The following is an 11578-nucleotide window of genomic DNA, read 5'->3' on the forward strand; positions in this document are numbered from 1 at the left end:
GAATATGAATCCCTGCAGTCACGAAAGCTTTAAATAAAAAAAATAGATACTTTGTTAAAAACACCATCAGCAGACACACGAGCAGCAACTCTATCTACACTGTGGATGTGGCTCGTGTTAATGCGTGAACGCAAGTCCGTTGTGTAAACTCGGGCCCTCAATTAATCTTGGAATGCTCCTTGCCTCAAGGGGTTCATCATGGCTATGCCAGGGCACAGAGTGGCCACGGTTGGGTGCCTGGGTCCGGGTTCAGGAGGCCTTCACTGTGAGCCTGGGTCTGGGTTCAGGAGGCCTTCACTGTGAGCCTGGGCCTGGGTTCAGGAGGCCTTTACTGTGAGCCTGGGTCTGGGTTCAGGAGGCCTTCACTGTGAGCCTGGGCCTGGGTTCAGGAGGCCTTCACTTTGAGCCTGGGTCTTGGTTCAGGAGGCCTTCACTGTGAGCCTGGGTCTGGGTTCAGGAGGCCTTCACTGGGAGCCTGGGTCTTGGTTCAGGAGGCCTTCACTGGGAGCCTGGGTTCTGGAGGCCTTCGCTGTGAGCCTGGGTCTGGGTTTAGACGACCTTCACGAACGCAGTATTTGTCTATTTTTAAAGTTTCAGTTTTTTTTTCAGTGAGAACTCCAGAGACCAGGATGTGTCATTTGCAAGAGTGACCTTCTATATATGTGGAACTTGTTTCGCACCGTACGTAGCTAACTGTGCTAATTGGTGGTGCAGGGGAAGGACAACAATAGGATGGACTGGGCCCCGCCATAACAATGTGGAATTATTTTCACTGGGTTGGAACTACCGAGGGAAATGAGGATTTCCGGAGGCATTTATTAGCGGATCCGACGGCGTACCGTCGGGTCCCTGCGCTCGCTTTCCCAGCGGCCGAGCTGCGGCTGCGTGGGAACGTGATGCCGGCACGCGATCGCGCTGCCCTCTTTGAACCTGGCGTCATTGATCCCCTGGCCACAAACCCCCAGGGCTTGTCTCCAGGGGTCGGCTCACCCTGGCGAGGGCTGGGGCTGCCGCCCGAGGATTCCGCAGTCGTGGAGGAGCAATGAGATGCTTAGGTTGGTCGTCTTCGTAGACTCTGCTTGCATGCGGTGGCATTACAACAATCTGCGGTGCTCGGTACGCGCGTGGTGGTGGTGGTGGTGGTGGTACTGCTGGTGCTGGTGCTGGTGATTTTGAGCGATCAAGGTGGACGGGTTGTTATTGGTGGAGTGATGGCAATGATGGTCACGATCAAGAGTGTTTTACACGGGGTTAAGGAACGTGCGGTGATTATCGTAATGACGTTGATTTACAAAGAAACGACTGGATCAATGGTGGCGGTGGTCTTGGTGAATTCCTGTTTGATTAATTTCAAAGTAAAGCCCAAGCACACTCTGAGGCTTTACTTGGCTCGTCGGTCCACAGCAGCGCTGCCAGAAGCGGTCACACGGTGCCCGCTGGGGGAACCGCGCTGCGCCGAGGTCGCTCGCCGACCGCTGGCGACGCAACGACGTCTCCCCGCCGTGGCGAATCCGTCCCTTGACCTCGGTGCCCGTGCGTCGTCTCCTCCGCAGGTCGTAGAGAATACAAAGATGTGACGTGCGCGCGACCGAGGAGAGGCGCTCGCACCGCCCCCTCGACCCTCGCGACGCCCTCCTCGGGAGACGAGGACGACGACGACGAGGAGGAGGAGGAGAGGTACCCCTCTTCGACCGCACGGCGCCGCGCCCGGATGCCTCGTCACGCGAGGCGGGGGGGGCTGTTTCCCGTGCCCAGAGGGTCGTGGAGTTGCAGGAAGATCAACGCGCAGAGGAACAAATGTCTGGATATATGCAGGCGGATTTGTTATCCGCACGTCACTTGAGATTTAACGCCGTGATTCATGTACAATTGATTTGGTTGCGTCTTGATTGTTGTCCGAGCTGTGGTGATTTCAGAGGAAGGGAAACATGTTTTATATATATACAGATAAGTACATATATTTAAAAAAAAAAAAGTTGTCTCGGAAAGGAGACTTAAAAAAACCTGTGTGTGTTGAGTTGGTTGTCTTGAGAAAAAGTTACTGTAGTTAAACCATCACCACGGTGGATTCTGTTCACACGGGGTTGGTGACTTGCGGCTGCATGGTTGTTGCGAGATGGTTGCCATGGTAACCGACGGTTGCCGTGGTAACCATATCCACCGTCAGTGGTCCACCCTGCAGCACCCTTCGTCGATGGGGTTTCCTCAGCACGCCTTGAAGTGAGCTTCCCGTAAAGCGCGGTGTGAACGTTTAAACAGCAAACACACAAGCGTCGTCGTCATCTTCATCGCTGTTGGTGATTGGCGTCGATGATGGCACAGAGCGACGGGTTAGAATGACAGCTGTAGCCAAAATGCCTCCAGGGCACCAAAAATCCTCGAGGGCAATCGCCTGCGTGTCACGTGACGAGTTTTACCGGGAGCGCGCGTGGTCGGTTGGGTTGGTGGCACGTGCGGGGATGGAGTCACGGCTGCCCAGTACCCGGGCAGTGCGTTGAGCACGTGTCGATCGAGCGGCTGCGCCACAGTCTCTGCATCAGAGTTTGAATCTTATTGCGTGTATCACTTATTGCGTTTCTCCGGTCTTGACGAATGACTTGCCCCAACGGTATAAGCCTGGGACTCATTTTCCTGGAGGCGCGTATGGGTTCCCTGGGTAGAGATGGGAAACTATTGTCATTGTAGAATGCGCAGTGTGGTCTGGCTGAGTGATGCATTTGTGTGCTTGTATGTATTCTGACGGACATCTCAAATTAATTATTTTTTATTTAAAATCGATTGGAAAATATTTCCGCTTAGTCTTCCACGAGCATCCGTGCGATGGGAAACCACGATCGCTGAGAATCCCTCGAACAAAGTTCATGTCGTCGCCTGGCGGGATGGGACAAGAAGTCAACTCCTGTGTGTTGAGTGGGTTGGTAGCTGAGTATGTGATCGGGCAGGTGCATAGGTGAGGGGTGGGTGAACAGCCAGGTACTCTTTATTTACAGACGGGGGAAGCACTGTTGAGTTGGGGCCCCTGGGAGGTTCTGCTGGTTGGCACTCGAAATCTTGTGTGGGAGGATCCGGTGTGGCAGTTGCAAACTCCAGGATTCGGTTTTCTGCTCCTCCTAAAGAGCCTCGGCACCATACTCGACTTGAATATGTCGTTTGATCACCATGTGCAAAATATGGTGAGGTCCTGTAATTTTAATATCAAAGCTCGATGACACATTCGACCACGATTGAGTCGTGCGTGACATAGCCAATACGGTGGCATGTAGCATAGTATCGACAAGGCTCGATTATTGCAACTTGCTACTCTACGGGACGTCTGGCAAAAACTCTAGCAAGCTGCAGCGTGTACAACATTTTTTGGCACGTGTCGTGATGGGTACTGCAAGATCTGACAATGTCCATCCGGTGCTCGCCAAGCTGCATTGGCTTCCGGTTGCCGAACGATACATTATAAGGTCGTACTCATTACACACAAAGTGCTTGTCACAAATGAACCACAGTACCTTGCTGATCTTGTCAAGGAGCATAAACGATCACGCGAAGTCTGCTCATCCTCGCAGCATCTTTTGGCTAGCCATCAAACAAAGACGGTCACCGCATCGTCGTGCGCTTTCAGATGCCCTTCTGCGGCCGTCTGGAACGCTCTTCCTTCCCACATTAGGAAGCCACTGGAGCTATGCACTTTAAATCTAGATTGTAATCACATTTCTTTATAACTGCTTTTTTGTTTAGTTTTTTGTCCTTCCCCCCCCGCACCTCCGATTTAACACGGTACGCCTGCGTACGGTGCGAAAGAAGTTCAACCTACGTACGTGACCCGGCGGTCGGGCAGCGTTCCCCACATGGTGAAGCCTCCCATGCGTGCGTCTGCGACGTCCGAACGCCTCCCGGCCGCGCGGTGCGGGGGTCACGGCGCGTGACCTCCTGTCGCGAGAGCGCGAGAGCTCGAATCCCGCTCGAGGCTTCGCTCGGCCGTCGTACCCTTCAGGATCGACAAACGCGCGAATCCGGTTGTGGGAAGTCAACCGTGGATGCCCTTGACCTCACCCGCCTCTGCCATAGGAATGTGGAATTTCTACCACCGAGCTCCTCTGCGTGCTCGACAAGCAGGGGGGGAGGGGAGGGGGGCCTCAGGCCGTTTGACCGCATATGCAGCGGTCGCTTGATATCGATTTGGGGTGGGGGGCCGTGAGGCTGCAGCGGTCCGTGGCTCGAACGTGCAGATGGCACGGAGCGTCGCGGCCTCGCCTGCCAAACGTGCCTCACCACGGCACTCACGGTGACGCTATGGAATTCGCCAGATCACCGTCTCGCCTCCGTCTCTCAACGCTGCGGGCGGGTGGTCCGGTTTCCTGGTGTCGGTGACTCCTGCGTGGTCTGACCCCCCCGCCCGCCTTGGCTGCCGTGGAGATGCAGCGAAGCATTTGTGCAAATTGTTCTTGGAGGTTTTTGTCGAACGGGCCTGGTGAGAAGTTTACACTCCGCAATGTGGACTTGGGTGATGGGGTCGTGATTGGATTCCTCAATAATATAAAAAATTTCGGAAACCGTTCAAAGACGCAGATAATGACGACGGCGATGACGTCGCGTATTTTAATTCCGGTTTAATCTGCCTGATCAGCACAATCGTCCAGCACTCTAATATTCGTATGGAAAGATTATTTTAAAGAATAACGTGTTTTATGTAAATACAAATATGTTCTATTTTGAAGTCCATGAGATGAAAGTCTGTATCGATACGAGTTTTATTTCACAAAAGTGGCTTGTGTCGCTTTGGCGTTACACGCTAGCACATTACGTTTCAAAATAAATAAAAAAACACATTTCAAATCCGGTGCCTCCTCTTGGGATGCGTTCCTCGTTGGCGCAAGCGGTGGCTCGGTCTCGGGGTCCGCGCGGCGGCCGAGTAGAACGCGACCCGGAGCCCGGCACGGCCCGGCCTGGGACGGGGGGGGGGGGGAGGGGGCGATCCGGGGGAGCGAGCGGCCGCGGTGTGAAACCTCCGAGGGGGGCGCGTCACGTCGTCGTTTTTACCCAACTTTACGAGCGCACCGTAAAGAAAGGCTGCGACGCGTTGCGCTCGTGTGGATCGCGAGACTCTGGGACAGGGTTGTTCCAGTGCCGCGGTGCGGAATCTTTTTCGTGCGCCAGGGGCGCCACGTCGCGTTCAGACCGAGGGTGAGGGCGGCGATGTCGCCCGTGGCGTCTGCGCTCCGGGTCGGTGCGAACCCAGGCCTCGTGGGGTGGAGGTCGCTCGCTGGGAGCAGCCGGACCTAGACACCCGGCCCCAGGCGGTGGGCGCGCCACTGGGCGGGAGGCTTCACGTGTCGTCCGTTTCATCCCGCTACTCCGGTGGCCACTGCTGAGACCCGTCTCCATCTCCGTGGCGTCTCGCATCTGCCGGGACTGTTGCTTCCACGGCGTTCACACGGCTTCACCCCCTCCCATTTGGCTTTGCTGCTGACCATGCTCTGGCGTTGGAACGACGCAATGACATGTCGATGAAATGTATTTCTTCACTCGAATGACAGACGCAATTTATCGCTTTCTCCACGTGCGATTTATTGCCAATAATCCGCAGTAGATGCTGCTGATATGCTGCGCTATCGCAGCTTCTGCCAATGCTTACATTCGGCTTAATTTGTTTCTAAACAATCATTCCACTTGCTGTGTAAAGGGAAGGCAAAGGTCTCCTTCCTCGCGCAATTACATTTTCTCAATTCGCGATCGAATTTCGATGTAAGAATTCACCTTCGTGTTGGTCTCGCCTGCGTGTTGCGTCTTCATCTCGATTGTCGCGCGAGCCGAAGCTAAACTGCGCATGGAGAGTGCACAGAGTGATGCACGGGCTCATTCGGGTGCTTGTATCCTGAAAGGCGTTTCAAAAGAAGGCCACCTTTTAAATTTCGATTTAAAGCTTTTGTGACTGCAGGGATTCATCTTCTTGGTTCTTTCGGTAAAGTCACGTAGAATGGAAATAATAAAATAATAAAAATAAAACATAAAATCATTCTCACGACGTTTCGGCCACAACGCCGTCCTCAGGTGAAGACCAGGTCTGTCGGGGAGACAGCGTCTGAATGACAGACCTGGTCTTCACCTGAGGACGGCTGCTTGCGTTGTGGCCGAAACGTCGTGAGAATTATTTCATTATGTTTTATTTTATTATTTCCATTCTACGTGACTTTACCGAAAGAACCAAGAAGATGAAGGCCACCTTTCTTTACCCAGGAAAGCCTCGCTGAGTCTCCACACTCTTTCAGGAGGGTCATCGTTACCCCCACCCCCATCCTCCCCCCAGAGCAGCTTTCTGTCGTTACCAATCATCAGATGTGTGCAGTGGCTTTATTTGTATGCGACTAAAACGAAATTGGCGATCACGAACAGGCGGTCTGCTGGCTGGGTGTCTCAAGGACTGGAGTTGAGAAACTCGGCTCCGTTTCGACGTTTGGTCAGATCCATCGGGCAGGAAGCCGGTGGGCCGGCAGACAAACCCCCGCGCACACAAACGAGATGCCACTCGAAGCTTCGCACGGATTCGCTCCACAGGGGGACCTGGCCGACCCCATCTCTTGTGGACCCAGGCCATTTCTGTGCCAGGCACCTGCGTGCGCCGGCGGTCTCTAATCCAGCGCTAACCACGTGGCTCGGCCCAGCGCAGCCTCCGCGATCTTACGACGATTGGGGCCGGCGGGTGACCCCCGCCGGCCCGCTGCGAGCGAGCGGTCGGCGTGGACGTGAAAGCAGAGGGGGCGACGTGGCCGCGATTCGGGTGGCCACGTGATGAACCGCGCTTGCGAACTCGGTGAGGTGTGTGGTGCGTAGACCCACGGGCTCGACAAGGGCCTCGAGCGTGCTGTGCGAGAGTGCCCGATGTCGTGGACGTGTGATCTTGAAGAATACTTGCGAACCGTACGGACTAAGTGGCATTCGCTATGCTGACCCATCTACGTGGCCCGTACTGAGAAGATGTCGCGTTGCGTTTCACTTGCGGCTCCGTTTGTTGTCGTCCACGTTGCTGCTGGTGCAGTCTCTGAGACCGCACTCCACTCCCCCAGTCGTTGCCATGTCGGCGCAGCTTGGCGTGTGGAGATTGTGTTTACTCGACTCCGTGGCGAGCGCTCTCCACAGGGACCAGCTTGTTGGAGAGTGCTCTGCTCTGCTGCAACACAGGCTGCTGCACGGTTTCTTCACTGCAGGCACCACTGCGTTGCCCGGTAGGCAGCGAGATCCTTAAATCACGGTCACCCGTCCATCAAAGTTGGGCGAAAGAGAAACGTTTTCGGAACGTAACTTCACCTTATCGACAATCAATCCCCCCCCGACTCTGCCCGGTTGTTGCCAGCGTGGGTTGGTTTTCAGGCTGCAGGTGGAGGAGCTAGACTCTTGGAGGTGCGGGAGTGTGGAGAGAGACGAAGTGGGGGAACGCAGCTTGCAGGAGCCGAGCTGTGCCTCGAGGTCGGCTTGGTTAGCGCCACGTGATTTTGTTGTGGAGTTGGGTTGTTCCTCTGTGCCAATCCCAACGTCCCTCTACTACTACCAGCAGCAGCAGCACTGTCCTTGCCACAACAGAGCTGAGTCTGGTCCAGCAACGGCGTTCATCTCTGTGCCGTGTTTGGCACAGCAGACGCACGCATGCACGCACGCGTCTGCCCAGAGGTCGTCGCTGTTCGCCGTTGTCTCCCCTACTACCCGCGGCCTCCCCATTTCATTTGGACGATTGTTGAATAATTTTCTGCTGTGAACCTGTGCCTTGTAATTTATAATAAAGATTTGTATTTTAAATAAGTCTCGAGCACATTTTTTGTTTCGTCTTCGATGTGCGTTTGGTCCCTGCCATAGCAATGTGGCTGTGGCAGGGACCAATGGAGATTGCGCTCTTTTGGACCGGGAGGGCAGAGGCTGTGGGATGGATGCAGCCACAAGGGTTGCATGCTGCCCACGGACGCCCTGGCACAGCTGAGATGGCATCACTTCGTGAACGTGTGGGGCACGGCCCCTTCTCTGCTGCTGCCCCTGAAAAACGAATGCTCTGTTTATTACGAATGCTCTTGTTATTAAATGATGGTCCTCTTGAATATTTTTAATTCAGAGGTGTATTATTTTCCAATATAAAATATATATATATAAATCACGCAATCGTCAGTTTACGCTTTTAATTGTGTTCGATACAATTAGCAAAACATATATAGACATCCATAAAGTTGGATTTCAAAAACATGGTGAAGATTTTATTTGAACCCGAAACCCCCGTGCGTCCGTTGACGGCGCGAGGAACCACGCGTCCGTGTGCTGCGTGCCAAGACGGAGAAGGAAGCACGCAGACGCCCAATGTTGCACACAGTCGCAAACACACCACCCAGGGGAACAACAACAGCCACTGTAGTTAACACATTCCTCCTGCGGAGGGAGCTGGTAGGGACGTTGGGTTGCTCGGTCAATGGCCAGGGTCAACGGCGGCGTGGTGTGTGGTGTATTCCGCAAATATGCCCGACTGTGAGGGAGGGCACAAGCCGGCGTGAGTAGGTTAAACGTTGAGTTTTATAAGGGCACCACGGGGTGACCAGCCCCTCCCCACCCAGCCCCACCGCTCCCACCCCCCACCCAGCCCCTCCCAACCTTCCCCACCCAGCCCCTCCCCACCCAGCCCCTACCCACCCTCCCCTCCCCACCCAGCCCCTCCCCTCCCCACCCCCTCCCCACCCAGCCCCTCCCTCCCCACCCAGCCCCTCCCCACCCTCCCGTCTTTACCCAGCCCCACCCCTCCCATTTTGGATGCACGACGGACGGACACAATAATCCCCTGTGGACTGGTGGAACCAGGAGGTTCCTACCAGTAACAACCGCCTCAATGTTTGACCGATAAGCTGCACAGCTTTGCAACCCAATTTCTCAGACTTAACTTCAGATTTAGCAATCTTTGGAAGAACGTAATCAACCAGGTAATGTGTTTTAACTGTTGTTGGCCTATTATTATTTCTATAAATTTTATTATTTATTTTTACCTACGTGACTTTACCGAAAAAACCTAAGAGTATGAATCATTGCAGTCACGAAAGCTTCAAATCTAGAATGTTTAACTGTTGTGTTAGCCGACTCTCTGTGTTTGTATTGCATTACATTTAGAAGTTCACTAGGTTTGTTTTCTCAAACTTCCTATTTCTCTCCCCCTGCCGTTTCCGTTTATTTCACTGCCCCCCCCCCCCTCTATATAATGCCTCATAACAGAGGCTCTCTCTCTCTGTCTCTCTGTGTGTGTCTCTCTCTGTGTGTCTCTCCGTGTCTGTGTTTTGTCTCTCTCTCTCAAACTTCCAATTTCTCTCCCCCTGCCGTTTCCGTTTATTTCACTGCCCCCCCTCTATATAATGCCTCATAACAGAGGCGTTGTTCGGTCTCTCTCTCTGTCTCTCTGTGTGTCTCTCTCTGTCTCTCCGTGTCTATGTTTTGCCTCTCTCTCTCAAACTTCCAATTTCTCTCCCCCTGCCGTTTACTATTTATTCAAACTTCAGACTTAACTTCAAATGTAGCATTCTTTCACACCTAATGACGGTTGCTTGTGTTGCAATCCAAACGTGGTGTATTCGATTATTTCTTTTCTTTTCTTTCTACGTGACTTTACCCTAATATTTCATATTCTTAGTAGGTAAAAAATTAAGATGAATGAAAGTAAAATAAAATACAATTCACGACGTATCACTTGATACAGCTATCGTGCTGTGACGGTTCCACCTGAAGACGGAAGCTTGTGTTGCCTCCGAAACGTGATTTTTATTTTATTTTACTTTTATTAATTTTAATTTTTTACCTACGTGACTTTACCGAAAAAACCTAAGAATATGAATCCTTGCAGTCACGAAAGCTTCAAATCTAGAATTTACCGTAAGAACCAAAGAGTAACCCTTGGAGGAGTTTGAGCTCCTCACTCCGTGACCGTGCTCCTCCTGTGAGCCACGATTTCGGCAAAAAAAACGTTTCGGAGCTCGGCATTTGTGCCTGACCTGGCTAACAAGCGCCATGACCTCGCCAGACGGCGGTGTACAGAACGAGGAAAACGATGCTGGAAGGTGACACTGACGGCTGCTCTGTGCTTCCAGTGTTCAGAGGCCTGCTTAAGGCGCGGCTCTGGCTGGAGCACGCATACCACACACATGTCGGTGATGTGCACGTCTTCTTCGAACGCTGGGGAGCCGGACAAGCCCCTCTCTGTACCAGCGTGCACGGCACCCTCGTGGTGTTCACCTTCTGAAGCGCTCGCTCGTCACCGTGGCGTGCGCGATGACCACCACCACGTGACTTTTCTTTCGTGTTGTGCGCGGTGCATTTAGCGCCACAGCGCGTGGATTTATAGCGTCTGTTTGTTTGCTGGTGACTTTGTGTGTTTCGAATCGAAATCGCCTCCAGTGCTGTTGCTGCTGGCGGCAATAAAAGTTTTTTAAAAGTTTAAAGTTTGTCGCTCCTTCTCGTCCTCCGATTTGGAACTCTCTCTGCCTGAAGGAATGCGCATGGCCGCTGAGATTCTCCCATTCAAAAAGAAACCAAAATTAATTTCAATCACGTGTTACGTAAACTAGAATTAGTTGTTTTTTTCTATAGGGTCTGCTTCACCTTATAAAATAACATAAACTAGTAATTTAATATTGACAACAATTAACTCCTGTACTGGGATGAGCAACTAGCTTTCTTGCCCGTCCTAGGACGGGTGGATATTGCAGTAAATCTGAAATATTCAATAGAAAAATTGTTCAGCTCATGATTATTAATGAGGGGGGTGATTGCCCCATGTGGAGTGACGTCACCCCTCATGGTTATTGTGGAGGGGTGCGGCATGTGGAGTGACGTCACCCGCTCATGATTATTAATGAGGGGAGGGGTGCCCCATATGGAGTGACGTCACCCCCTCATGGTTATTGTGGAGGGGTGCCCCATGTGGAGTGACGTCACCCGCTAATGGTTATTGTGGAGGGGTGCCCCATGTGGAGTGACGTCACCCCTCATGGCTATTGTGGAGGGGTGCGGCATGTGGAGTGACGTCATCTGTTCATGATTATTAATGAGGGGAGGGGTGCGGCATGTGGAGTGCGCGACCTTGTGCGTTCGTGTAAATTTCCACGTGGGCGTGATTATTAATTGGAGGGGGGCTCTTTTTGCAGTGACGTCACGCACGGATGTAACACTGCTGCGTAGACTTGTTTTTTACCGTCACTTTCTGCAAAGAAACGTCATACTTGAAGCGACTTTGCGTAATACATTATTAAATTCTGCACGACCTTCCTCTGCGTTCGTGTAAAAATCCACCCACTCATGAATATTAATGAGGGGGGGTGGGCCTCTCGTGTGGAGTGACGTCACGCGGAGGGGTGGGCCTCGTGTGTAGTGACGTCACGCGCGGGACGGACAGACATTTCAGTAAAATTTATTGCTGTGGTTGTCACACCCGATGATGATTGCTTGTGTTGCAATCGAAACGTCGTGATTTGATTGAATTTTTTGTACTTTTTTTCCCTTTACCTCCGTGACTTTACCGAAAGAACCAGAGTATTTCTGGGTGATTATAGTAGGGGACAATGCTTGAGTAGGAGGT

At 52.6% G+C, this 11578-nt stretch overlaps 1 protein-coding gene across 3 annotated transcripts in view; it reads left to right on the forward strand.

Moving 5' to 3' along the window:
- LOC144731805 (prestin-like) overlaps positions 1-7785 on the forward strand; it is a 42297-nt gene extending 34512 nt beyond the window's left edge. For 2 of the 3 annotated variants that reach the window (XM_078613053.1, XM_078613054.1), the window contains exons 21-22: positions 966-1055; positions 1554-7785. In XM_078613053.1, the coding sequence (XP_078469179.1) occupies positions 966-1046 (81 nt within the window). In that variant the 3' untranslated portion in view covers positions 1047-1055; positions 1554-7785. The remainder of the gene's footprint in view (positions 1-965; positions 1056-1553) is intronic. The other variant, XM_078613056.1, reaches the window with a different exon arrangement.
- The last annotated feature ends 3793 nt before the right edge of the window (positions 7786-11578 follow it).

This window comes from Lampetra planeri, chromosome 40 (assembly GCF_965212315.1).
Source record: "Lampetra planeri chromosome 40, kcLamPlan1.2.h2, whole genome shotgun sequence".
In the NCBI taxonomy this organism is placed as follows: Eukaryota; Metazoa; Chordata; class Hyperoartia; order Petromyzontiformes; family Petromyzontidae; genus Lampetra; species Lampetra planeri.